General features: G+C 48.4%; 1 protein-coding gene across 7 annotated transcripts in view; it reads left to right on the forward strand.

The window, feature by feature from the left end:
• Positions 1-23,804, forward strand: part of SPTBN1 (spectrin beta, non-erythrocytic 1) — a 114,588-nt gene that overhangs the window by 65,782 nt on the left and 25,002 nt on the right. For all 7 annotated transcript variants that reach the window (XM_027737413.2, XM_027737415.2, XM_027737416.2 and 4 more), the window contains 16 exons: positions 1,605-1,756; positions 5,729-5,902; positions 6,458-6,549; positions 7,143-7,223; positions 7,952-8,067; positions 8,914-9,026; positions 9,684-9,871; positions 11,122-11,239; positions 12,075-12,233; positions 12,862-13,164; positions 13,934-14,087; positions 14,745-15,615; positions 15,743-15,877; positions 16,480-17,236; positions 17,467-17,669; positions 22,275-22,365. In XM_027737413.2, the coding sequence (XP_027593214.1) occupies positions 1,605-1,756; positions 5,729-5,902; positions 6,458-6,549; positions 7,143-7,223; positions 7,952-8,067; positions 8,914-9,026; positions 9,684-9,871; positions 11,122-11,239; positions 12,075-12,233; positions 12,862-13,164; positions 13,934-14,087; positions 14,745-15,615; positions 15,743-15,877; positions 16,480-17,236; positions 17,467-17,669; positions 22,275-22,365 (3,707 nt within the window). The remainder of the gene's footprint in view (positions 1-1,604; positions 1,757-5,728; positions 5,903-6,457; positions 6,550-7,142; positions 7,224-7,951; positions 8,068-8,913; positions 9,027-9,683; positions 9,872-11,121; positions 11,240-12,074; positions 12,234-12,861; positions 13,165-13,933; positions 14,088-14,744; positions 15,616-15,742; positions 15,878-16,479; positions 17,237-17,466; positions 17,670-22,274; positions 22,366-23,804) is intronic.

The following is a 23,804-nucleotide window of genomic DNA, read 5'->3' on the forward strand; positions in this document are numbered from 1 at the left end:
TGTTTTGGGGCTTGTTCAAGCTGGTGAAGGGAGATGTGGTAATTTCTGTTAGAAATTTCTTTAAAAAGCACCAGCTATTGCAAGGTTTCTCTTCTGTGACTCATTTCAAAAAAGTACTTCAAGTAAAGGCATGGATTACTACAAGCAGATATGTAGATCCATATTTACTTGTAAATAGTTCATAAAATACATATTTCAGGCTAGTAGACACTCACTGCAGTTCCTGCTGATTTCCTGTTCTCTTCCTCTATCACAGGGATCCTCTGCCTCACATGGAGTGGGGGCAAACTGTCAGTTCCCTGAAAGCACATCACTGTTTTATCACTAACCCCACCTTTTACAGCTTGCCAAGCCCCATTTTCATTTCACACCTTATAGGGAGGTAAAAGCTGTCAGAAGTGGGGCAGTTTCAGTGTGGTAGCTTCGGTCACACCCTACCCATGGGTAGCAAGGACGAATTCAGAAATCAGTGGGAGGAACTGCAATCTCAGGGTGGGGTTTGTGCAGCTCCAGTGCAGGTCTGCTCTTCCTCCCACTTACACCATTTATTAGCTGACTTCTTGTCTTTATTCTTTTACTTGTTTTTCAGCTTTCTATCCTTTTCAGCCTCACGGCTGTGCTGAGATCATACCCCCGCCATGCCGTGCTTTTGGGAAGGGGGCACATCCTTCCTTTGGAAGGAAAGCATCCACCAAAACCTGTCAGATCTGCTCTGACATGGGTGTTTTCTCTGTTTCAAACAATGTACTCGGAGCTTTCAGAGATGTGTTGCATTGTGGTTTAGGATTCACCTGTCTCCATGTCCTGTTCCTGCACATGCCAGTGACTGAGGGAGGCTTGGAATCATCTCTGCTCGGGAAAGCAGAGCACTTCCATTCATACATCTAGCTGTGGATTCCAGAGCCTGAGCACCTGTGTTTTGACAAATGCGGTCTGTAGTAGTTCCCAGCTCAGTGAAATGACTTTTGGCTGACAGGGAAGGGCTTCATCCAAAGCCCTTGGCAAAAGAATTTAACCACGGAGATGTATAATGCTTCTGTCTGAGAGTTCTGGGCTTGGCAGATGGCTGGGTAGGAGTTTGTGAATTAATGTGGACTGCAGCGAGCCTGTGCAGTGAGGGAGCTCTCAGCCAATGTTTTCCTGTATAAACAGTTGTGAAAGACTGGGAAGGGAAGGTGGAAAGAATCCATTTTTCTATGGCTTTAAATTAATGCAAGTCCCCGTCAGGCATGCAGTTATGGAAAAGTTCATCTTGACATTGTGTAAATACAGTTACCAGTGTTGACTCTGCAAATAAATATTGTCATGAGGAGGGAAAAAATCAGGGGGAAGCTTTGGTCTCTGCTCTCTTTTGTACCTGCCTTAATCCAAAGTGACTTGTGGTATCTGGGGGATCCATTGTGGGTTTGTTTGCACATTGCAGAGCAGGTGAACTCAGCAGGTGAGGAAAGGTGGATTGCCAGTGGAAAGTCTGAATTTCACCAATGATTCTCCCAAGAAGACAAGCCATACCTTACATTTAATATGAGTTGTTTGAACATCACATCCTCACGTAGCTCCATGAGCTGTGATTTATTGGGAGTAACGTTGTGTTTTCCCCACAGATGAACGTGAGGCAGTTCAGAAGAAGACCTTCACCAAGTGGGTGAACTCCCACTTGGCACGTGTGTCCTGCCGGATTACAGACCTGTACACTGACCTTCGGGATGGAAGGATGCTCATCAAACTGCTGGAAGTTCTCTCAGGAGAGAGGCTTGTGAGTGTCTGTTCGTGTCCATTGTGGGTTTTGGTTTGGGGTGGGCTTTTGGTGAGTCCTTGGCTCCACTCGAGTGCAGCAAAACCGAGTACTGAGGGTTCAGCACTGCAAATGTCTTTTTACACTTGAAAGGAGAAAAAAGAGCTCTATTGCTTCAGCTGGATCCAGACACCATTAGAATATCTTCCTACTGGTTTTGGTGGGAGTCAAAGGCAGTCTTCTTCAAAGGTTCTTTGCTGGTAAGCTGCTGAGTGCTTCCGACAGCAAGTTCCCTGCTCCCCAGTCTGACAGGCACAGAGCACTGGATTGTGCTCAGAGCTTGGGCTCTCTTTGGTTAGGGGGATATCTAAAATGAATTGAAATACATGGGTGAAACTCTTCCTTTGGGTGTGCTGAGACACCCCTGGTACCAGCACAGGGGGGTGGGAGTGAGAGAGACCCTGGAGTGCAGACTGGGTGTCAGGGAACAGCAGGGTATCCGTTTTTCCCTCAGTTCCTGAAATGATGGCCGTGCTCTTAACTGCCTAATTTACTGCAATCTTTTCAAAGAAATACGGGTCTGTAGCTAAGACCCAGGGCTAACGTGGGGCTGCAGCTGTGTAATCACTTGTCATCAAGCTCTCCTATTAGTGGAGCTCCATGGCTTAAGACTCTGCTTAATGAGTTGAACATATGGCCAGTGTAGTGTGTGCGTGGCCAGGCAAGAGAGGAGCTTTCCGAGTGCATCTGTGAGGGCCAGGCAGCTCTGGGGGGCACAGAAGTGCCTGTGTGGGTGGAGGTAACTCCTGGATTTGCCAGCTGCAGTTTGCTCAGAGCCCTTGCTCTCTGCCAGGTGTTGGGTTTGACGTGCTCCCCGCAGGCAGCAGGTGTTTGCTCAAGGGATAACCCAGACCAACGTGCCCCACGAGGGGAGAGCTGGGGCAGCAGCTGTGCCAGCTCTGCTGAGGTGTCCCTGCCTGCCTGCAGGCTCTGCCTGGCAGTGGCAAAGAGGAAGCTCAGAGCAGTCCTGGCACTGTGGTGGCACCATTCATTGGCATTTGTCACTCCAGCTTTTGGGAAATGCAGACCAGGGTGGGGAGGGGGCACTTGCACCATGGTTTGCTATGGCACTGGCAGCTGCCACACCAGCACAAATTCCCTTTGCAGCGTCCTTATCTGGGGCTGGAGGACAGCAGGTTCTGTTTGAACAGGACATTCCACCACACCTTCCTCTGCAATGCACTGAACCTTGAGACAATTACACACACCACAAGTATTCCAGGAGGATCGGCACAGCAGCCACTTGCTGATGTTCTTCACTCTTTTGGAATTTATTTTAGTGGGTATTGCTTAAGTTTTGACATCTCCACGGCCACCAAGAGAAATCTAAAGGCAGAAAGCCTAAAATGCAGAAAGCTTAAAATCAAGAAACGTTAAATGCTAAGAAAGCAGAAACTAGCCTCCAGAAGTATTTTAATATGGTATGTTAACTGGTGCAGTGGAACAAACAGGAATTGCTTCCTCACTTTTGAAACTGGGATTCAGATTCTGGAGCTGGAATCATATTCCTATGGAGCACTCTGGGATTTAGGATGCTGATCAGGGAAGCAGGGCTGCTCTTTGCTCTCTCTAAGACCTCCAGCCTCAACCCTGCGTTTTTCAAAAGCTGTTGTGATTCTTATTGATGAAAACCCAGAGCCTTGGGGGTGTGTTGGGGAAACTCAAAGTGAGAGCATCCAGTAAGGACAACACCTGCATCTTCTTGACTTTGCTAAGCTTGATTCCTAATCTTAGTGTTTAGCCCAGACCTTCCTACACAAGGTCCTCTGTGCAGCACAGTATTTGAGAGAAGCTGATGGCATGCCATGGTCTCTCTGAGCACAGTGGGGAAGGATCCAGCCTGCATGAAAGGACAGCTGTGATTTGGTTTGCACACACTGTTCACCAGCTTCTCCCAGACAGAAAAATAAAGCTGGGAATTGTTTTCAGCATAAGATTAAGCATTTAGCTCAGTTTCTTCCATAACTAAATAAAGGATTGTAAATTCCTTACAATTCCTGGATGCTCAAAGGTCAAACCATTTAAGCACGTTCTCTGTAGTGAGTTCTGTCACATTTTCCCTTGGAAAGGGGAAGGGGTTTGATGTAAAACCAGTTTTCCTGTAATATGTGTGTGCAGACTGGGTTTAGGTGCCTCCTTTCCCTCTGCTCAGTACCTGGAGCTGTGCAGCCCAGTAACTGTGCAAGTTATGTCTCACTGTCTCATCCTGAGGCTGTGCAGGGCAGTGTGGCAAGCACAGCCACACCTTGCACAAACCAGACTCAGACGCCTCTTCCTCTAAATAAAACATGTCTTGTGAATGGCCCTGGCTCTGCCACCGCGGTGCTGGAGCTCCTGAGGGCACGGGGGAGCTGCTCAAGCCGTCTCCTTTCTGCTCAGCGGTGCGAGCGTTAGAGGCAGTGCAGCTCCTGCCTCTGGGGCTGAGGAAGGCCGTGTTGAGGCAGGGACTGGCCCAGGTGTGCCACCGCTGCTGGGAACTGGCCACAGGCACAGTCCTTGTGAGGGCTGGGCACGTCCTTGTGAGGGTGAGCCCGCCTGCCGAGCCGCTCCCGGCTCCGGGCGTGGCACGGGGCTGCGGTGAGCCCTGGGTGCAGCCAGGCCTCCGCCCTCCCTCCGCCTGCAACAGCCTCCCCGCCTGTGTTTTGTAAGGTGCAGGCAGAGCTGGGGGCCAGCTTATCCCACTGCCGGGTGATGGGTGGTGCAGCGAGGGGCTGGATCCGGACGGGCCCTGCTCAGTCCTGCTGCTGGGCCCTGTGCTGGCAGTGTGGGGGTGGGTGGTGTGTGCACAGGGTGCACATCCAAGCAGGGCCTCTTTGCAGGGACGTTCGTACCCCACAGCAGTGGCAGCTCCTGGGAATTGTCGCCCTTGCTGGGAGCTGTGGGTGACTCTCTCTGCCCCGGGAGGGCTGGCTGAGGCTGAAGCTCAAACCGCCACACGGCCTCAGGGTTGGTGTGTCCCAAAGGGCATCTCTGTGGCAAGTGTTCCCTCTGCACCATCCCTGTGGCATGGACTGTGTTTCTAGGGACTGTTCCATGGCTGTGGCTCAAACTCTTCCCTTCAGTGCAGGCTGGGGTGAGGATTTTGCCTGGGCTATTTCCATGGCCGGTTAATTACTTTCACTGCAGAAAACAAGGAAATTATGCTGATTAGTTGTTTGGCTGAGTACCTTTGGTGACATCCCAGTAAGCACTGAACAGGCTCTTCAGCTGTAATCCTCATCTGCAGAACAAAGTGCCTTTAATTTTATTCAGGTTTGCAGCAGATTTCTGCAGGCTGTTAATGTATTCACTGCTTTTTCCAGTTGCACTGGGCCTTCATGAAATCGTGTTATGTTGGTGTAGCTGATTTTTTTAATTAGTATTTTTACTTTTTTCTTCCTATAAAGAAAGTTTTTGGAATAAATCTGTTATTTTCTTACTATTTATCCTATTTACTGACAAAAAAAAAAAGGCAATGCCACTTCTTACTTGAGGGGTTTTATTGAGTAGCTTATTGTTCAAACCTGAGCTGCCTTTTTGGAGAGGGTGCAACTGTATTTCAGAGCATTCATTACCAATTCCCTCTATTTGCCAGTTATCAGCTGGTTTCATATCTTTATCTTTGCAGAATCTTCTCTTTTAGTGTGGAAGAATTTGTACTTGGGAGAATGTAACAGGTGTGGCATGATGTGAACAGAATAATTTCTCTTGCAGCTAGTGAGGGAATATCCCAGACAGGAAAGATGAGGGCAAAGTTCTCTGAAAGGCAGATGAAACTGGTGCCAGGTGTTGGCTTTTCCACCATGGGTTTGACCTGTGCTGCCGTTATCCTGGTGAAAAGGGGCTGGAAGATGCAAGGAACCGTTTTGTCCCTGGAATTTGAAGTACAAATGCAAACAGTGTTGCTGTCTGGAAGTGCAGAACATGGTGTTTATGTTTCCTTTTTCCTTCCAGCCTAAACCAACTAAAGGAAGGATGCGCATCCACTGCCTGGAGAACGTGGATAAAGCCCTCCAGTTCCTGAAAGAGCAAAGAGTGCACCTAGAAAACATGGGATCTCATGATATTGTGGATGGGAATCACAGGCTGACTCTGGGCCTTATTTGGACCATTATCCTGAGGTTCCAGGTAAGGCTGTGTGCATGCACACACACACCTGGCTGTGCTTTCCAGCCTCGTTAGGAACACTCCAGGAAGGAGCAGAGTGCACCCAGCTGCTCCCCCAGGATGGGGTGGGAAGTGTTTGGGTACCTCGGGATAAATTAGTCCTTGTGGAGCTGCTGATGTGCAGTGGGAGTTTCCTGTGTGCAAAGGCACGTGGCTTTATTTCTAAATCCCTCATGAACATGAAGCTGCAGTCACAGGCCTCTTCCCTGGACACACCTCCATGGGGTTATCCATACCCTGGCTGACTTGGCACTGACAGGATTAAGGAATTGCTTTAGTGTCCCAGCTAAAGGCTGACATCTCTTGTTTTCCAGCATATTGGTCTTTGCCCACAGTTAAAAAAGGCTGGAAAGTCCTTTTGCAGAAAGAATAATAAATCTATATGCTAAATATATAATTTATAATGAATAGCATGGTAATAAATATTTAATAATGTTAACTTTAGTGTTTCTCAGTGTTCTTTTCATCTCATGTGGTCTCTCAGAGAAATATTGAAAACTTCTATGTTCATTTTAGATCCAGGATATCAGTGTTGAAACTGAGGACAACAAAGAGAAGAAATCTGCTAAAGATGCTTTGCTTTTGTGGTGCCAGATGAAAACAGCTGGGTGAGTGTGGATTAAGTGATTATTTCCAAAGCTCTTACAGCATTTTGAGTTTTCATTGAAATAATTTTAAATGGGCAAACAAATATCTCTCCTTAAGTGGATTCAGCCAAGAGAAGTGAATTGATGTTTCTAAGTTAGAAATTCTGAATTTCTGATATTAGTGCTGAGAGATAAACATACAAATCTGATAATCCATGAGTATATATAGTAATATGCTGACTTTTTCACCCTATTCTGAAGAAATAACGATGTTTCAGATGTTTGCCACCAACTTTCCCCTCTTCCCATATATATGGGAATATTTCTCTGACAGTATCCTTCTTGAAAATTTAAATATCCATTTGTAGGAATTCACTGTGTTCCCTCCATGAAACCTGGATGTCCCTGTGTTGATATGGGACACTCCAGCATTATTCAAGTGGTACTTCATCTTCTTCTTCCAAGAACTCTCATGAAGGTGATTTATGAGCAGCCTGAAATTTTTGGAGACGTGCAAAATAGCCAGCTCACCAGCCCAGTGATGTTTGCTGGGTATCCCCTGCTGCAGTGGGGCTGCTGTACTGATCACACTCTCCTGGTTTTTGTTCTGCCAGTTACCCCAACGTCAACATCCACAACTTCACAACGAGCTGGAGGGACGGGATGGCTTTCAATGCACTGATACACAAGCACAGGTACGTGGGGTGAGGGTCTGCCCTGGCTTTGCAGTCACCTCTCAGCTTGAGCTTCAAATCCCTGAAGAGGAGGAAGCTGAGGAATTGCTGAGAGTTCTACAGCAACTCGCCTTGCTTTGGGCTTTACAGCCCTTGTGGTCACTGTGAGCTCAGCTGGGCAGCAGCTTCTCGCATCACAAGTCAAAACAGGTTGTGTTTGGTTTCAGGAGAATAAATTACACCCGTGATTATTCAGGTTTGGTTTGGTTCTTGTATCTTAGTGAGGAACCCGTGACCAGCTCTGGTTGCCTAGAATTTGGGGTGGGAGGGGGAAACCACACACACACAGCAGCCTGGAGGGGAAGGGAATCCCTGCACAAGGATGGCAGGTGTGGGCTGTGCTGGCGTGGCTGGGGATGGTGCCCATGGCAAGCTGAGGAGGAGTGATCCGGGCGGCTCTCACTCTTCCATGGCCAGGAGGAGACACTCGTGACCACAACTTAGTTCTTTCCTCTCCAGGGTGACCTTCCCTGCTGTTTAGCTCTCCTCTGTTCCTTCCCATGGCTGGGTCCTGCCGTGCCATGTGCTGGGCATTGCTCCATTCCTTTCACACTGCCCTGCAAATGCACAGGGCTGAGGGGCACGGGAAAGCTTGGCCGGGTTTCTGGGGGTTGGACATGTTAGTTAGTTCATTTGAGGGTGGCTGCACTGTGCTTTGGGAAATCTAAAGAATTTTCCATCCTGTCTAGGCCTGATCTGATTGATTTTGACAAGCTGAAGAAATCAAATGCACACTACAATCTGCAGAATGCTTTTAACCTTGCAGAGCAACACCTTGGTCTTACCAAGCTCCTGGACCCCGAGGGTAAGAACTGCTGCAGTTTCAGCACTTCAGGGCTCTTTGTGGGCTCTTTTCTCCCACCCCTCCTTGTCAGAGCACATCTCTGTGATAGCTTTTTGTGCTCCAGAGCAGCTGGGTGCTGCTGACTCACCTGGTGATACAGCCAGGGAGGGAGGGAGGGAATGCAGGGTGTCTCCTGCAGAAAACTGAGCAGCAGGAGCACAAGAGCCCTTAATCCTGGCCATGTATCCCTAAAGTCATTCCAGTCAGGGGCATCCCTCTGATCTGCTCTGAGAAGCAGAGGGATCTCAGCCCATGCTTTCATGGCAGTCTGTGCTCGGTGCTGGGACAAGCACCTTTCCTGTCACAGGGCACAGATCGTGTGTTTGGGTGAGTTTCTTCTTGCCTGTTTCCCAGGGCCTCAGAATTGCTGCAGGAGAGGAAATATTTTGTTTTCCATCTGTGTCTCTCGGATTTGCCTGGACAGACAAACCATTAGGTTTGAATTCCTGTCTCCAAATGCTGACAGAGCACTGAAGTTCTCAGTTAACAGTAGTTCTGTCAACTCACACAGGCACCAGAGGAGTAATTTGGCCGTGCCCAAGCTGTGGCACAGTCTGACTGTAGGGCCCAAAGGCCCCATGCTTTAGCCCCAGTCCACACTAACCCACAGGGCTAAAGCTGCACTTAGTGACAGAGTTCAGTCCTGTCCAGAACCAGTCCAAAGCTGCTCAGTTTAATTCTGATGAGGAGACAAACCTGACACTGACCCATCTCTGACTGCCTAACACCTCCTTGGTGCACTGTGAGCTCTGGTGGTGTAACCCCTGCACCCTCAGCACGCTGACATAACTCTTGTTTGGTTTGCAGATATCAGTGTTGATCACCCTGATGAAAAGTCAATCATCACCTATGTGGTGACCTATTACCACTACTTCTCCAAGATGAAAGCTTTAGCTGTTGAAGGAAAACGGATTGGCAAGGTTTGCAAGTTTAAATTATAAATTGTTGCAAAGCAGGCAAAATATTGCTGGGGTTTTTGGGTGTTAGTTTTTGAGGAGTCCACTCCATGGTAGTTTTTAGTTTTGCTTTTGAACATGTTTTGACTGTTCAATATTCCCACATGACTGTGAGGAGTAGTTAATTTCCAGCTGCCTCACGTTAGAAAACACTTGGCTGGTGTTTTATTTTTGCTTGTTAATTTTGTGTCGTTGCTGCTTTTTCTTTCTCATTAACTGCTCCTCACCTTCTGGGTCCTCTGTTCCTTCTGGAGCCCAGAGAAGTCCCTCATTTCAAACACGTGCAGTCCCTCTGTGCCCTTTGGTGACATTACCCCCACCCTTCCAGCTGGCAGAGTGACCATGAACCTTTTTTAAGCTCTGCCCCGCTGTTGCCATGGGATCATGGCAATTCACTGCTGCAAAATGTTCCCATTCCTCAGGGATGCCGTCCCCGTGGCACTCAGTGCTCTGATTCAGAGCCCAGGTCTCCCAGCAGCCTCTTTGGTGTGGCTGGTGGGATGTGAGTGCTCGAGGAGCACTGCCCTGGGGACTCACTGCCCTGGGGACTCACTGCCCTGGGGACTCACTGCCCTGGGGACTCACTGCCCTGGGGACTGACGGGGTGTTGTGCTCGTGCAGGTGCTCGACAACGCCATCGAAACGGAGAAGATGATCGAGAAGTACGAGTCGCTGGCCTCCGACCTGCTGGAGTGGATCGAGCAGACCATCATCATCCTCAACAACCGCAAGTTCGCCAACTCCCTGGTGGGGGTGCAGCAGCAGCTGCAGGCCTTCAACACCTACCGCACCGTGGAGAAACCGCCCAAGTCAGTGTGGGCCCGGCCTGGGCCGAGCTCTGCGCTTGTCGGGTTTAGTCAGCCGGGGGTTTCTTTGCAAACAAACACACCCCAGTCACCCTCGTGGTGCTGAAGGGTTTATTTTCTGATCGGTGCTCACTGATGGCACTCGGGGCCTGTTTGTTTCGTGCTGTTCAGAGTGCAGGCACTGACAACAGCGAGGAGAAAAGTGTGTCTCCTGCAGGAGCTGGGAGTCCTGGAAGCTGTCCCTGCTCTCAGATGCCTGTCTTATCACATGAGTGGTAATAGCACAGTGTGGCAGTACAGTAATATCACCACTCGTGCTTTTAATAGCAGTGTGTGATACCAATACAGTGCTATTAAAAGATCCCCACTGCTTATCCAAAATCAAGGGGAAGCGTGTCTGGCTTTGTAAAAGAGCCCTGCTTACTAAAACTGATACAAACAAAACTGCAACTTATTTTGAGAAAGCTTCTTTTAGCATCATGATATCAGATCTATTTATTTTTGTCTAATATAAGTTCTAATGGATAATAATCACAACCCAAAACATGACAGAGTATCCAGACGTCTTCTAAAATTGCAGAGTATTCCCTAGTGCTTATGGAGTTTGTTTATTTCCCAGGCGTACAAGTCAGGGAAAACAGTGGGAAGAGTTTAGTGACTGCAGTGGGCTTTAAATAAAACTTCCATTTCTTGTGCTGATGGAGTGAACTAGGGCAAGGCACGTACTGGAATAAAGAAAATGCAGTTTTCTGTCCCCCAAGGGGGTTTAAATCCAAACACTCAGACAACTGACTTCTGTGGGGTTGCTTTTGCTGTCTGACCCAAGTGGCTCCAGGGGAAGTGTGGGCTATTTCCACTGCTTCCAGCTTCCACAGAAGATGGAGGTGTTTATCTGAATGCTCCACTCTTCATGTCAACATTTTAAAGAAGCTCTTTATTACAGTTTATTATAGTTGACTGTATTCAGTATGTTATAGAAGTGCCTCTCTGAGAGGGTGGTGATGCCCTGGCACAGGTTGCCCAGAGAAGCTGTGGCTGCCCCATCCCTGGGAGTGTCCAAGGCTGGGGTGGATGGGGCTTGGAGCAACCTGGGCTAGTGGAAGGTGTCCCTGCCCATGGCAGGGGGTGGCACTGAATGGGCTTTAAGGTCCCTTCCAGCCCAAAGCGTTCTGTGACTCTGTGTTTCTATGATTACAGTTTAGTAGCAATGAAAGCTTGATTGTGACTCAATTCTCTTGCAAAACTTTGTTTAGATTTACAGAAAAAGGAAACCTGGAAGTGCTGCTTTTTACCATCCAAAGCAAAATGAGAGCCAACAATCAGAAAGTGTACATGCCAAGGGAGGGCAAACTCATCTCTGACATTAACAAGGTAACCAGAGCCAGCCTTTCCTGGGGGACTCAGGGTTTTGTTGTCTTCTGTGGCCTCATCCAGGGAGCAGCAGCCTGCACAGCTCTCCTGGTTGCAGGAGGAATGCCCAAAATACTTGTGTTTCAGGCAGTTTCGCATCTGTTCGGATTTAGAAGATTTAGTTTGTGTTTAATTGAGGGTATTTTTGTTGTCTCTGTAAGAAGATCTGAAAGGTGATTAGCTGACTTCCCACATGCTTCTAAGACTTCTGATTTCTGTAATATCTCTGTCGTGCGTGTGGATAACATCTGGCTTTGGGGGGAAAAAGGACTCGTAAGCACCAAAAATAACCGAATTCTGCGGCTGTTTTTTTTTTTTTTCCCAAAGTGGATGTAATAAAGAACAGCAATTGTATGTTGATTTTAGAGGTGAGAGGCCATAAATCTCTAATTCCCATTTCCTAAAGGAGGAAGATAGAATCTGCTTGTTTGGCAGTAATGCTCAGGAGATTTTATTTTTTTTTAAACAAATGCTTTCTTACACATTCAAGCCAGTGGTTTGCTCAGGCGAAGAAAGAACCAGAGAAAATGCATCTGAGATAAACAACTCTTACAGCCCTTGCTCAGAAAATGACTGACTAAATTGAGAACAGATTGAAGTCATGTGCTTATATGAGCAAACAAGGTGTTTTGTAGCCAGAGCAAACTGGATTTGTTGGCTTATAACTTAATGAGCCAGTTTGGTGAAAGTTGCCTGTGGTGACTTCAGTCCTGGTTCCATGCAAAAGAGATGAGATTTATCATAGCTTAGAAGAATGTGTGTTTAGAAGCCGCATGTTTTTTCCCCACATCTCCAGGCCTGGGAAAGACTGGAAAAAGCTGAACATGAAAGAGAACTGGCACTGCGAAATGAGCTCATCAGACAAGAGAAACTGGAACAACTGGCACGGAGATTCGATCGCAAGGCAGCCATGAGGGAGACCTGGCTGAGCGAGAACCAGCGCCTCGTGTCCCAGGTGCTGCTCTCAGGGGTTCTGGGGGACTAATTACAGGAATTAGAGGGCACAGTTCTTGCAAAGAGAACATTTTCTCCCCTGTGCCCCGTGTTTGACTGAATCTACATATGCGTGTGTTTGTTTCTGGTATTTAGATAGTGCATGTGTGTGTGTACTGTAGGTCCTCTCTTTAATGCATTGGGGATACCCCTTCCCTGGATCTATCAGGGTACTGTAGGTCCTCTCTTTAATGCATTGGGGATACCCCTTCCCTGGACCTATCAGCCTGTGCTCAGGAGATTTGAGGAGGAAATAACTACCCACAGTCAAGATTTTCTTTATCTGAGTGTTTTAGTGAATTCAGTGAAATTAGCCCAGGAATTAATTGAATTTTTTAATATCCAAAACCCCAACCTAATCCTGATGGCCATGTGATTCTTTCTCAGGCAGTGACTGATATCTCTGATTTTATCAGTGGCTCTCTGTTATCAGAGGTGCCTCTTGTTTTATTAAAGACTTCTTGGGCCATCTTGAGATGCCAGCTTTGCTCACAGGTGCACTGTGCACAGTCAGCACTGCTGTCAGGGGTTGAGCAGTGGGGCTCCTCTCCTCGGCAGCCGTCCCTGAAGAGGTGCCTCTGTCTTTGCAGGACAACTTTGGCTTCGACCTGCCGGCGGTCGAGGCTGCCACGAAGAAGCACGAGGCCATCGAGACGGACATCGCGGCCTACGAGGAGCGCGTCCAGGCCGTGGTGGCCGTGGCCAAGGAGCTGGAGACCGAGAACTACCACGACATCAAGCGCATCACCGCCAGGAAGGACAACGTCATCCGCCTCTGGGAGTACCTCCTGGAGCTGCTCCGCGCGCGCAGGCAGCGGCTCGAGATGAACCTCGGCCTGCAGAAGATTTTCCAGGAGATGCTGTACATTATGGACTGGATGGACGAGATGAAGGTGGGTGGGACCCGTTGGAGCACATAGACCAAATATGGTCCAGAGGTGGATGTGTCCTGTTGGGTCAAGCTTTAAGATTCATTTTGCCCCTCTGGTTTCATAGGCAAACACAGAAGATCCAAATTCCTTCCTAAGAAACAAATTCCTTATGATGATTTGTTAAAGATTAAAAGCAAGCGAGGAAAAAGAACAAGTTCACTCCTATAAAAAGCCACTTTCCATCTTCAGGTCTGTCTCATAAGGGCCACAGGCTTTGGTCACAGTGCCTGGGTAAAGAGGACAGGTTTGGTGAAAGGGAATTAAATCATCTCTCTTCATCACAATTTACATGGGGAACAAGTCACCTCTTCACCTCTGTGCTTTAAAAAGCATGAATTTCTTCCTGTCTGTTCTCGTGGGATTTGGGAAGGGAAAGGACCATGACTTGTCCATCAGCCAGCAGAACTTGGAAGCTGTTGAAGGAAAGAAAGCTGTGTGTAGCTCAGTGGGAGCCCACAGCACCTGGGCCCAGTGCTACTCCTTGGTCCTGCTGAGCTAACTCAGCCTCTCATCATTCCAGACTTAAAACTCATTAAAGAGCAGGCAACTTCTTCATGGTTGCCAATGATTTTAAAAATATTGGCCCAAATTTCTGTCAGCCTCGTCTCTCTACATTTGGAATTGATGTCTTTAATGCACCAACACAGAACAGTGTCATGCCTGGAGTCAGGAAGAAACAAACAGCTTAAGGCCTTCAGCCCATTTCACTTATCCTTTACATTTTGATCAGGTGCTTCTGCTGTCCCAAGACTATGGCAAACATTTGCTGGGAGTTGAAGACCTGCTGCAGAAACATGCCCTGGTGGAGGCTGACATTGCCATCCAGGCTGAGAGAGTGAGAGGGGTCAATGCCTCTGCTCAGAAGTTTGCCACCGATGGAGAAGGTAACCAGCAGCCACACGCCCTTCTGTGTGTTAATTAGCTGTGAGATTAGCTGCAGGGCTCGTTAGCTCTGCAGGATAGGTTGGGTGAAATTCCCCCCTGGAATCGGAGAGTCCAGCTTCAGTAGTTCCTGCTGTACTTCCCGTGTCAATGATTTATTGGCCCAGGAACCTGCTCAGGAGCTGAGTGTGGCCTGGTGCTTTGCATGGCATGTCACCCTCCTCAGCAGCTGCCCTGGCTTTGTAGAGGTCACCGGAGTTCCCCATTCTGTGTTCCTGAGGCAAACAACACAGGTTGTTGGGCCCAGTCTGACAGTGTCCCAGTTTATGCCAAGGGGAAGCAATTCCCTAGGAATTGTCACTGACTAGAGGAAATGACGCCCATTTTGTGCAGTTGTGTATGAAGCTGGTATAAATCTGAACTCGGTGAATTTTGGTTTGGGTTTTTTGTCTTTAGGCAAAGAACAGTATTTTCTGATCTGTACTATTGTGTGGTGGAGCTTGAGCAGCTCACACTCCCTTTCAGGAGACTAACCATGGATTCCTTGGCCTACACTTTGTAGCTGGAACAAGCAGGAATTGCAGCCTCGACGTGTGCCCCAGCTGTGGGTTTGGCAGCGAGCGAGCCCGGGTTGTAACGTGTGCTCTCTGTCCGAGCAGGGTACAAGCCGTGTGACCCGCAGGTGATCCGGGACCGCGTGGCCCACATGGAGTTCTGCTACCAGGAGCTGTGCCAGCTCGCGGCCGAGCGCCGGGCACGCCTCGAGGAGTCCCGGCGCCTCTGGAAGTTCTTCTGGGAAATGGCCGAGGAGGAGGGTTGGATCAGGGAGAAGGAGCAGATCCTGTCGTCTGATGACTACGGGAAGGATCTCACCAGCGTGGTCCGACTCCTGAGCAAACATAAGGCGTTTGAGGACGAGATGAGTGGCCGCAGTGGCCACTTCCAGCAGGCGATAAAAGAAGGTGAAGACATGATCGCGGAAGAGCACTTTGGGTCTGAGAAAATCAGAGAAAGAATCAAGGATATCCGGGAGCAGTGGGCCAACCTGGAGCAGTTATCTGCCATTAGGAAGAAGCGCCTGGAGGAAGCCTCCCTGCTTCACCAGTTCCAGGCTGACGCTGACGACATCGATGCGTGGATGTTGGACATCCTCAAAATTGTGTCCAGCAACGATGTTGGCCACGACGAGTACTCCACTCAGTCCTTGGTCAAGAAGCACAAGGATGTGGCTGAGGAGATTGCGAGCTACCGGCCCACCATCGACTCGCTGCACGAGCAGGCCAAGGCCCTGCCGCAGGAACACGCCGGATCCCCGGATGTGCAGGGAAGGTTGACTGGAATCGAGGAGAGATACAAAGAGGTCGCTGAGCTCACTCGGCTGCGTAAGCAGGCCCTGCAGGACACCCTGGCTCTTTATAAGATGTTCAGTGAGGCAGACGCTTGTGAGCTTTGGATTGACGAGAAGGAGAAGTGGCTGAATAACATGCAGATTCCAGAGAAGCTGGAGGACCTGGAAGTGATCCAGCACAGGTGAGAGTGCCTTCACCGGGAAGTTAGGGAAATATGGGTGGAAGTTTTTTTTTACACCAGCTTGCCTGTGGCTCAGATTCCCTAATGGCTGTGGGATGTTTTGTTTGTTTGTTTTCCCCGACTCCAGGTTTGAGAGCTTGGAACCAGAAATGAACAACCAGGCGTCCCGCGTGGCCGTCGTGAACCAGATCGCCAGGCAGCTGATGCACAGCGGCCACCCCGGCGAGAAGATCAAAGCACAGCAAGATAAACTCAACACCAGGTGAGCCAAGGCCTCGTGCTCAGGAACATGACACTGCCTGGAACAAGTACGGCGGCATCATTTGGGTTTCTAACACGTGTTTTTTGAGATATACTGATACCAGAGTGTCTTCGAGGTAGGCCCTAAGTGCTTCAAAAGGAAGGAGCTGTGCCTTTCAAACATTTGATTAACAGATGGGGTTTTGCTCTTGACTTAATCAGGCCCTGAGTGTGTCAGTGCCTTGATTTGAGAGCTGGGAATTGACTGGAATGAGTATGAAAAAAAAGAAACCGATATAGTTTTGTGTAAACTCACTTGGTTTTCCGCTTGACAGTAAACCAAGAGAGTGCATTTAGTGTGAGAAATCGATGTAACTGGCAGTTTTTCACTTGAGGAGAAATGACACTCAGTGTGCTGGTACTTGTCACATGCTAATATTCACTATAGCTTGGTTAATGGTTGCTTTGCTAAAAATACTGATGCTGTGGGAAGGACTGGGAAAGCCATGAGTAGCTGGGTTACACTTACCCAGCTGAGAGGAGCAACTGCTCACTGAGCAATGTTGCCGTAGCCCTTCCCCACAAGTCTCAGTTTCTCTGCTCTTCTCTCCTCACACGTTTCAGGTGGAGCCAGTTCAGAGAGCTGGTGGATAGGAAGAAGGATGCTCTGCTCTCTGCTCTGAGCATCCAGAACTACCATCTCGAATGTAATGAAACCAAATCCTGGATCAGGGAAAAGACCAAAGTGATCGAGTCCACCCAGGACCTGGGTAACGACCTGGCGGGAGTGATGGCCCTGCAGAGGAAGCTGACGGGCATGGAGCGGGACCTGGTGGCCATCGAGGCCAAGCTCAGCGACCTGCAGAAGGAGGCAGAGAAGCTGGAGTCTGAGCACCCTGACCAGGCACAGGCCATCCTCTCACGGCTCGCAGAAATCAATGATGTGTGGGAGGAGATGAAGACCACCCTGAAGAACCGGGAGGAGTCCCTGGGAGAGGCGAGCAAGCTGCAGCAGTTCCTGAGGGACCTGGATGACTTCCAGTCGTGGCTCTCCAGGACACAGACTGCCATCGCGTCCGAAGACATGCCCAACACCCTGACAGAGGCTGAGAAGCTGCTCACCCAGCACGAGAACATTAAGAACGAGATCAACAACTACGAGGAAGATTATCAGAAGATGAGGGACATGGGGGAGATGGTGACACAGGGGCAAACTGATGCTCAGTACATGTTCCTACGCCAGCGCCTGCAAGCCTTGGACACTGGATGGAATGAGCTCCACAAGATGTGGGAGAACAGGCAGAATCTCCTTTCCCAGTCTCATGCCTACCAGCTGTTTCTCAGAGACACCAAGCAAGCAGAAGCCTTTCTTAATAACCAGGCAAGTGGTCAAGATATACCTGACTTAATTCCTATAGGTTGGCACTGTATACTGTAAGCAATTAGCAGACAAAATCATTTGGCAGGAGAGCCACAAATAGATAAATTGCCTTTTTTTAACTGTGTTTTACTTGGAACAGTTCTTGGGAGATGAGTGCTGAGTCTGTTGTTGCAGCAGCAGCACAGCCTGAGTGTAACCCTTTTCCCTCTCTGATCTTGCTGTAATCCCAGGAGTACGTTCTGGCACACACAGAGATGCCCACCACCTTGGAAGGAGCAGAGGCTGCCATTAAAAAGCAGGAGGATTTCATGACCACAATGGATGCCAATGAGGAGAAGATCAATGCAGTTGTGGAGACTGGCAGGAGGCTTGTTAGTGATGGGAACATTAACTCTGATAAAATCCAGGAGAAAGTGGACTCTATTGATGACAGGTAAGGTCAGAACAATGGCACAACGTAGCTGTTGGTAACTGAATTCTGTTCTCTGAGAGGTGCCCTTTTGCCAGGATCCAAAGGCAAAGGAAAAGCTAGAAAATGTCTGTTGCAGATTATTTCTTTTGTCCTGTGGAAAAATAGGAACTGCAGAGTTTCAAAACCAGGCTAATCTTAATTAAATAATACCTCTCTCACTTCCTAGAGGCTTGCTGGGTAATGAGCTCCTGCCCAGGATTCGGCTGTTTGAGGGGTGCCATGTAATTCTGGAGCAAGAGCAGGCTTGGTGCTGTGGTGGGAGCTGTAGCAGTAGCTGTGTCTGGTTCCACAAGCCTTGGTTTCCTCTGCTCCCTCCTGGCTGTTCCTGTCCTTCCTCTGAAGGAGGAATGTGGCTCTTCAGGAGTGGGATTGGCATTGCATCCACCCCACCCTCAGCTTTGATCTCCTCTTCCAGCTTGTCTGGCCCCTCTGCAATCAGATTAGGCAGCACTGGTACAAATGTGCCTTTCAGCCTGGAACAAGTCCTTTGCCTTCTCTCTCTGGCTGTGGCATGGATGCTATAGAACATTAAGAGTTCCTTTGTCTTTGAAACCCAAATGCTCAGTTTTCATGGCTGTGATTCATGTTCTTTCTGCTTTTGGGTAGGATAAAAGTGCATTCTTTCAAGACACTTTTCCGTTGTGAGTGTCAGAACACAGCAGTGAACTGTCCAGTGTTACTGGTGACCCTTCCTTTGAGCCCTCTGACAGCCCAACCCCAAGGATTCCCCACATTTCCATTCTCTAACCAGCTTGACTCCAGACCCCAGGGAGCATCTGCAAAGGCCAGCAAGAGGAGATTATATGAAAGCAGTCAAGGGGACAGCTAGGACAGTAATTATCCTTATTTACCCTCTCCGACTTCCAACTCTGCTCTAAGTTTTCCCATCCACTTGTGAATCGAGGAGAGCTTGATCCCAGCCTTCTGGTCAGGTGTCTTCTTTCTGCAGCTTTTGGAATATTAAAAGATGGACTACAAGGATGTCACAGCAACAGGTCAGCGGCTGCTTGCAGCCCTGTCTGGGGTGGCTGTGGTGGGACACAGGCCTGTGTCCTGTGTGCTCTGCAGGGAGGTTCCTGCCCCTGTGACTGTCCCCCCAGTGCAGCTGCTCCCCTGTGTCCCCATTGTCCTGAGGCACCCCTGTGGGATGGACTGGAGTTCCTCCTTGGAATGGCCAGCAAGTCCTGGAGACTATTCCTTTGAGCCCCCTTTTTCCCAAGCGTTTCCTCAATCCCAGAGCTATTCATGCCGAGCACTGCAAAAACCATCCGGTGGCTGCTCTTCAGGAAATCCCTGGGATTGCTCCCGAGTCTGTCAGGCTGATAAGCCTGGAGAACAAAGCCTTGGGGCTGGGTGCAGTGGGAGTGGTGGCAAAGGAAGCCTCTTTGCTTTTACAAAAAGTGGCTCTCCCGACCCAGCTCCTCCTGGATGTATAACAAAGGACCAAAACAAACACGTCCAAGTATGTGCAGTGGCTCCACACTTCCCCCATGGAGCTCTTTGTAGTTTTCAGTATTGTTCAGTGGGTTTTACAGTCGTGCTTTCCAGCTGTACCCAAGGAGACCCCACTGTCCCTTGGTGCAGCACAGACACCCTGCCCTGGAGTGCTTTCCCTGGAAATACAGATGGCACCAGGGAGAGGAGAGTGCAACAGGAGAGAAAGATTTCAGCTTTAGTGCAGCTCACAGGGAAGAATAAATGGGAATAAGGACATGGAGGAAGGGTGGGGGAAGGAGCAGATGGGTTTGAATCCAGCTTTGGCTAGCTTTTCCAGCTGGGAAAGAAGCTGGTCTCCCCGGTGCAGCTGTCCCTGCTTTGGGCACTTCTGCTGCTCTGGAGTGTTTTCTCCTCCATTCTCTCTTGCAGGAGTGCTGGGGAACTGCCCCAATCCATGTGTCCCATGGCCTCCCTGACTCTGTAAGTGAGGTTTAGTTTAAAGACAGTGGCGGATCTGGCACCAGTTGTGATCTGGGCCTGTTTGACATCAACTTTTGTATTTGTGCAACTTTCTGCTCAGCAGAGAACAGAAGTAATTTTTGTTCTTGCCCATTCAGAAGGGAGAGGGCCCCTTGTTTGCTGGGACAACCAGAGGAGCTGAAGCTGCCTTGCATATATGTCAGTACTGCGAGCAGGCAGCTGCATTCACATCCACACCACGTGCAGGATTTATTATTTCTGCACAGGCTTTGGAACCCACAAGGCTTTTACAGTTAAACCACAAGTGGTTTTGTCAGTTTTCAGCTCTGTCAGCATTTTCAGGGGCCTCTGGGAGTCAGCATGGGGACACTGGGACAAATTGTGCTGCTCTGCTCTTGGAATAATTTGTGTCAGATCTTACACTTGGGGTGTAAGTCATGTGTGTGATACAGGCAGGGAAATTCCAAGTCATTCTAAATAATTGGGAGCCTGCAGAGCAAACTTCTCTGCAAGTGTAGGATCTTCTTCCACAAACTATTGCAACAAATTAGTAAGAAGCAGTCAGTGGCAACCTTAAGTGTGAATTCTTTTAAAGAATTTGGGGATATTTGAGCAAGCAGTTAATCATATTAAGATGTAGGCAGCCTGGAGCAGGAGAACATAAAAAATGTCAATGATGAAAACACAGGAATTCCTGTCTGTTCCAGCAGTGTCCATTCTCAAAATGCTTCTACCTTGTTACAGTTCAGCCCTGTTCTTCAGAGAACTCTCCTTGTCCAGTCTCACTCCAGGTCATCTTGGGCAGCAAAACAACCTTTTACAGTTAAATCACTCTAAGCACCACAGTTCATATTTGCTGTAGTATGTCATCCTCTGTTTGATATCACTGCATGGTTTCCTTCAAAGTCCTTGGAATTAGTGTTTCCAACACTCTGTGGGAGATAATTTTATTAGTTTTTTTAAACTCAAGGTTTCTCAACATAACAACTTCTCTACTTAGTCTTAATTCAAATAAGTGTCATGAAAGTTCTCCTTCTAACTTCATCTCTCGTGTCCTCTCCAGAGTACAAGAGCCTGTAATGTAATCTAGCCTTAGATCTATGAAATCATCATGATAAAATCACCCCTTCAGTTCTTTGCTTCATTTTAGCGACCTGAGTAATGCACTGGGTTTGCCCAGGCATGGGAAGTGCAGCCAAGAAGGAGTGGGATGGACCCCAGGGTTGTTTGCTGCCTTGGAGAGGTTTCTCCTGAGGCACAACTTACATGTCTTTTCCTTTGTGCTCTGTCAAAACTTCAGGCTCGCCTGGGCTTGGACTCCAGGCTCTTGCTTTGATGGTTACTTGTGTCTTCCTTGCCATCCAATCTGTAAATCCGTTTTCCTGACCTACAGCTACAGAGACCTGCTCTCCTGGTTATTCACAGGGGACTCTTGAGACCAAAGAGCAGCAAACTGTAATCCTGCAAAGGGTTTTCTCCTATTGCTCTGCCTACAGACCTTTTGCTTTTATAGCAGATGTATCCCTAAGTGTCCCTTGTGTTTCTGAAGTCACTCAATTCGTGCCACAGAGCTGGCTCTGGTGACTTACTGTAGATCAGGGAAAGTGCTATCCTAATCCAGTTGTTGTCATCACCGTGTAATTTATAGTCCTCTGGAACATCAGGAGTCTCTGGAGATCTCCACTAACACGGATTTATCTAGCTCTTGCCAGCATGTGCTGAGCTCATCTTATAAATTGCCACCCTCTAAAATAATTTCCAAATCTCACTACCTATTTATCTTATTACAAATGGCAGCAATATTTCACTTTAAACCCCTGCACAGTGCAATAGGAACAAATAAAAATTATCTTCCTTACTCTGTCTCTTCCATGTAAATCTCCTCATAAATAATAAAAGGACAAGGATAACTACTCCAGATAAGCAATTTTTAAAAAACATGCCCAGAGGTACCTTGGGATCAGCTCTCCAGGCCCCATTCCATTTGAAAAACCCACCAAGACCTTTGGGATTATCAGCATGACTCATCCTTCAAGTGATGAATGAAACCCAGGGCTTCTGGACTAACCTTTTGTTTTATTCTGTCTGCTCTCAAACACTCTGTCCCAAGGTGCATAAAGGTTCTGTTTGCAGAACCCCCCCAGGGTGCTGCGTGTGCTGTTGGTCAAACACAGGGTTGGGAAGGCTCTGCAGCCCCCCCAGCTCTGTGCAGGACAGGGAGGTGCTGGAGGAGTGTTCTAAAGAGCATTACAGCAGGTCCTCGCTCTGCAAGGGCCACACAACCCCACCTGAGTGTTGCTATTTGCAAACAGTTTTCTTATGGTTGTTGGCAAACAGTCTGAACGTTCCTGTGGGCTGCAAGGATCTGTCCCACTTCTGTCCATGACAACTTGTGAAACCCTGCTGACTTCAAAACTTTCTCTGTGTGTTTAACTGGTCACAAAAACAAATAGAGGCTGAACCTCAGTAAGCCCATTAAATAACACACAGCTCTGAGCCTCCAAAATGTCCTCCTTTAAAAGGCAGCAGAGGACACACACTACAAAACTACTCAGCACCTGGGGCCCAAAGAGGCTCCAGAAACCCACAGTTTTCCATGTAATACCTATTTCAAGTTCTTTTCTCTGCTGTTTTTCTTTTTGTGACCAGACATAGGAAGAACCGTGAAGCAGCCAGTGAACTTCTGATGAGACTGAAGGATAACAGGGACCTCCAAAAGTTCCTTCAGGATTGTCAAGAGGTAAATCATGTCCTTTCACTTTTATTGCTCAAAGCTGCGTCCTGCAGAAGGGCATTCACTCCATGTTTTGTGAGGACTGGAAGGCTCAGCATTTTGCAGTCAAGTCATCCAGTAGTATTTAGTGTGGAGTAAACATAAAAAACCCTGCAAAAATAAATGCTTGGTTCCTCTTGTGAACTGAATTTCTTTTGTCATGTGAGATAAAGACATAGAAAACTGCCAAAAGCAATGAAGATTTTCTGCTGTGGTATAAGTTATAATCAGTGGAATGTGGTGGGATTAGTACTGCAGTTAATAAGAATTTTGTCTACAGGTGTATGTGGCCTGGTGAAGGAGATTCCAAGTGATTTCTCCCAAACATTACTCAGAAGAATAGGAGGTTAGAAATGAGAGGGGAGCAGGATTAAGCTGGGTCATTTATAATGTGTGATTTACCTGATAGTTTTCATGTGTTTAAAACAGTTAAGTATTATAACATTTGAAAAAAGAAACTGTATCCATGATTTATATGGACTCTTTACACCGAAGGCAACATTTCAAGGTTTGGAATACTCTTATCCCAGCACAAGGAATGAATCAAGTAATGTTCAGGTTATTTCCTGCAGTCCTGGCAGATGTTAAAGAGCCTTTCCTGGGAGGCTTTGCTCCTGAACTGGGCAGTGGTGTTGTGGGTGGTTGCCTGGGTGCAGTCTGTGTCCCTGCATTGCGTAAGCCAGCCATGAGCTTGCCCTCAGCTCCTTCCTTGGTAGTTAAAACATGACAGATTAGCAAAAACGCTGCTGTTATTAGCAGCAGCCTCTTCCTTCCTGTGTGCCATCTCGGGTACGAAGATCCCCCTGGCTCCCGGAGCCCTCTTGGAGCCTCCCAGTCAGTGTGGATGTGTTCCCCAGGAGCTGGGTTTGCCTCTCTGTCACTAAAAGAAAAAGGAGCACGTGAAAGCTGCAGTGCTGGCTGCCTGAATGCCTCTCCTCTGCAGCCACTAAAGCATGGCTGTCTGGGCTGCACAGTTCAAACTCACAATTACCCCAATGTCACCAGTGTCTCCACTCCTCCTGGAGAGGGCATTGGGCCTGGCGATGATGGAAGGGCTGTTTCCTGAGGAGACTGAGCCATAATGAGACTCAGGATTTACAGCAGCACGGTTACAAAGTGCTGCTGACACCTCCCTGGGTGTGATGGAGCAGCACTGTCCCGTGGGCTGGAAGGGAGCCATGGGAACACCTCCCCTTGGCTTTGTGGTCAGCCCTGCCTGAGGGGCTGAGAACAGTCCCTGTTTGACCTGGCAGTGATCCTTTGTCCTTCCTGCCCCGAGGGACAGTGTCCATCCCTCTGTAACCCGAGGAAAGGAAGAGTGTTCTCTGCAGTGTTCCTTCCCAGGGCAGCCACTTTCCTCCCCAGGCTGGGTGTTGTTATAAGAGTGGCCTCGTGCCCCTCGTCCT

The sequence above is a fragment of the Pipra filicauda genome, unplaced genomic scaffold (assembly GCF_003945595.2).
Source record: "Pipra filicauda isolate LSUMZ 115617 unplaced genomic scaffold, ASM394559v2 scaffold35_size7292922_pilon, whole genome shotgun sequence".
Taxonomy (NCBI): Eukaryota; Metazoa; Chordata; class Aves; order Passeriformes; family Pipridae; genus Pipra; species Pipra filicauda.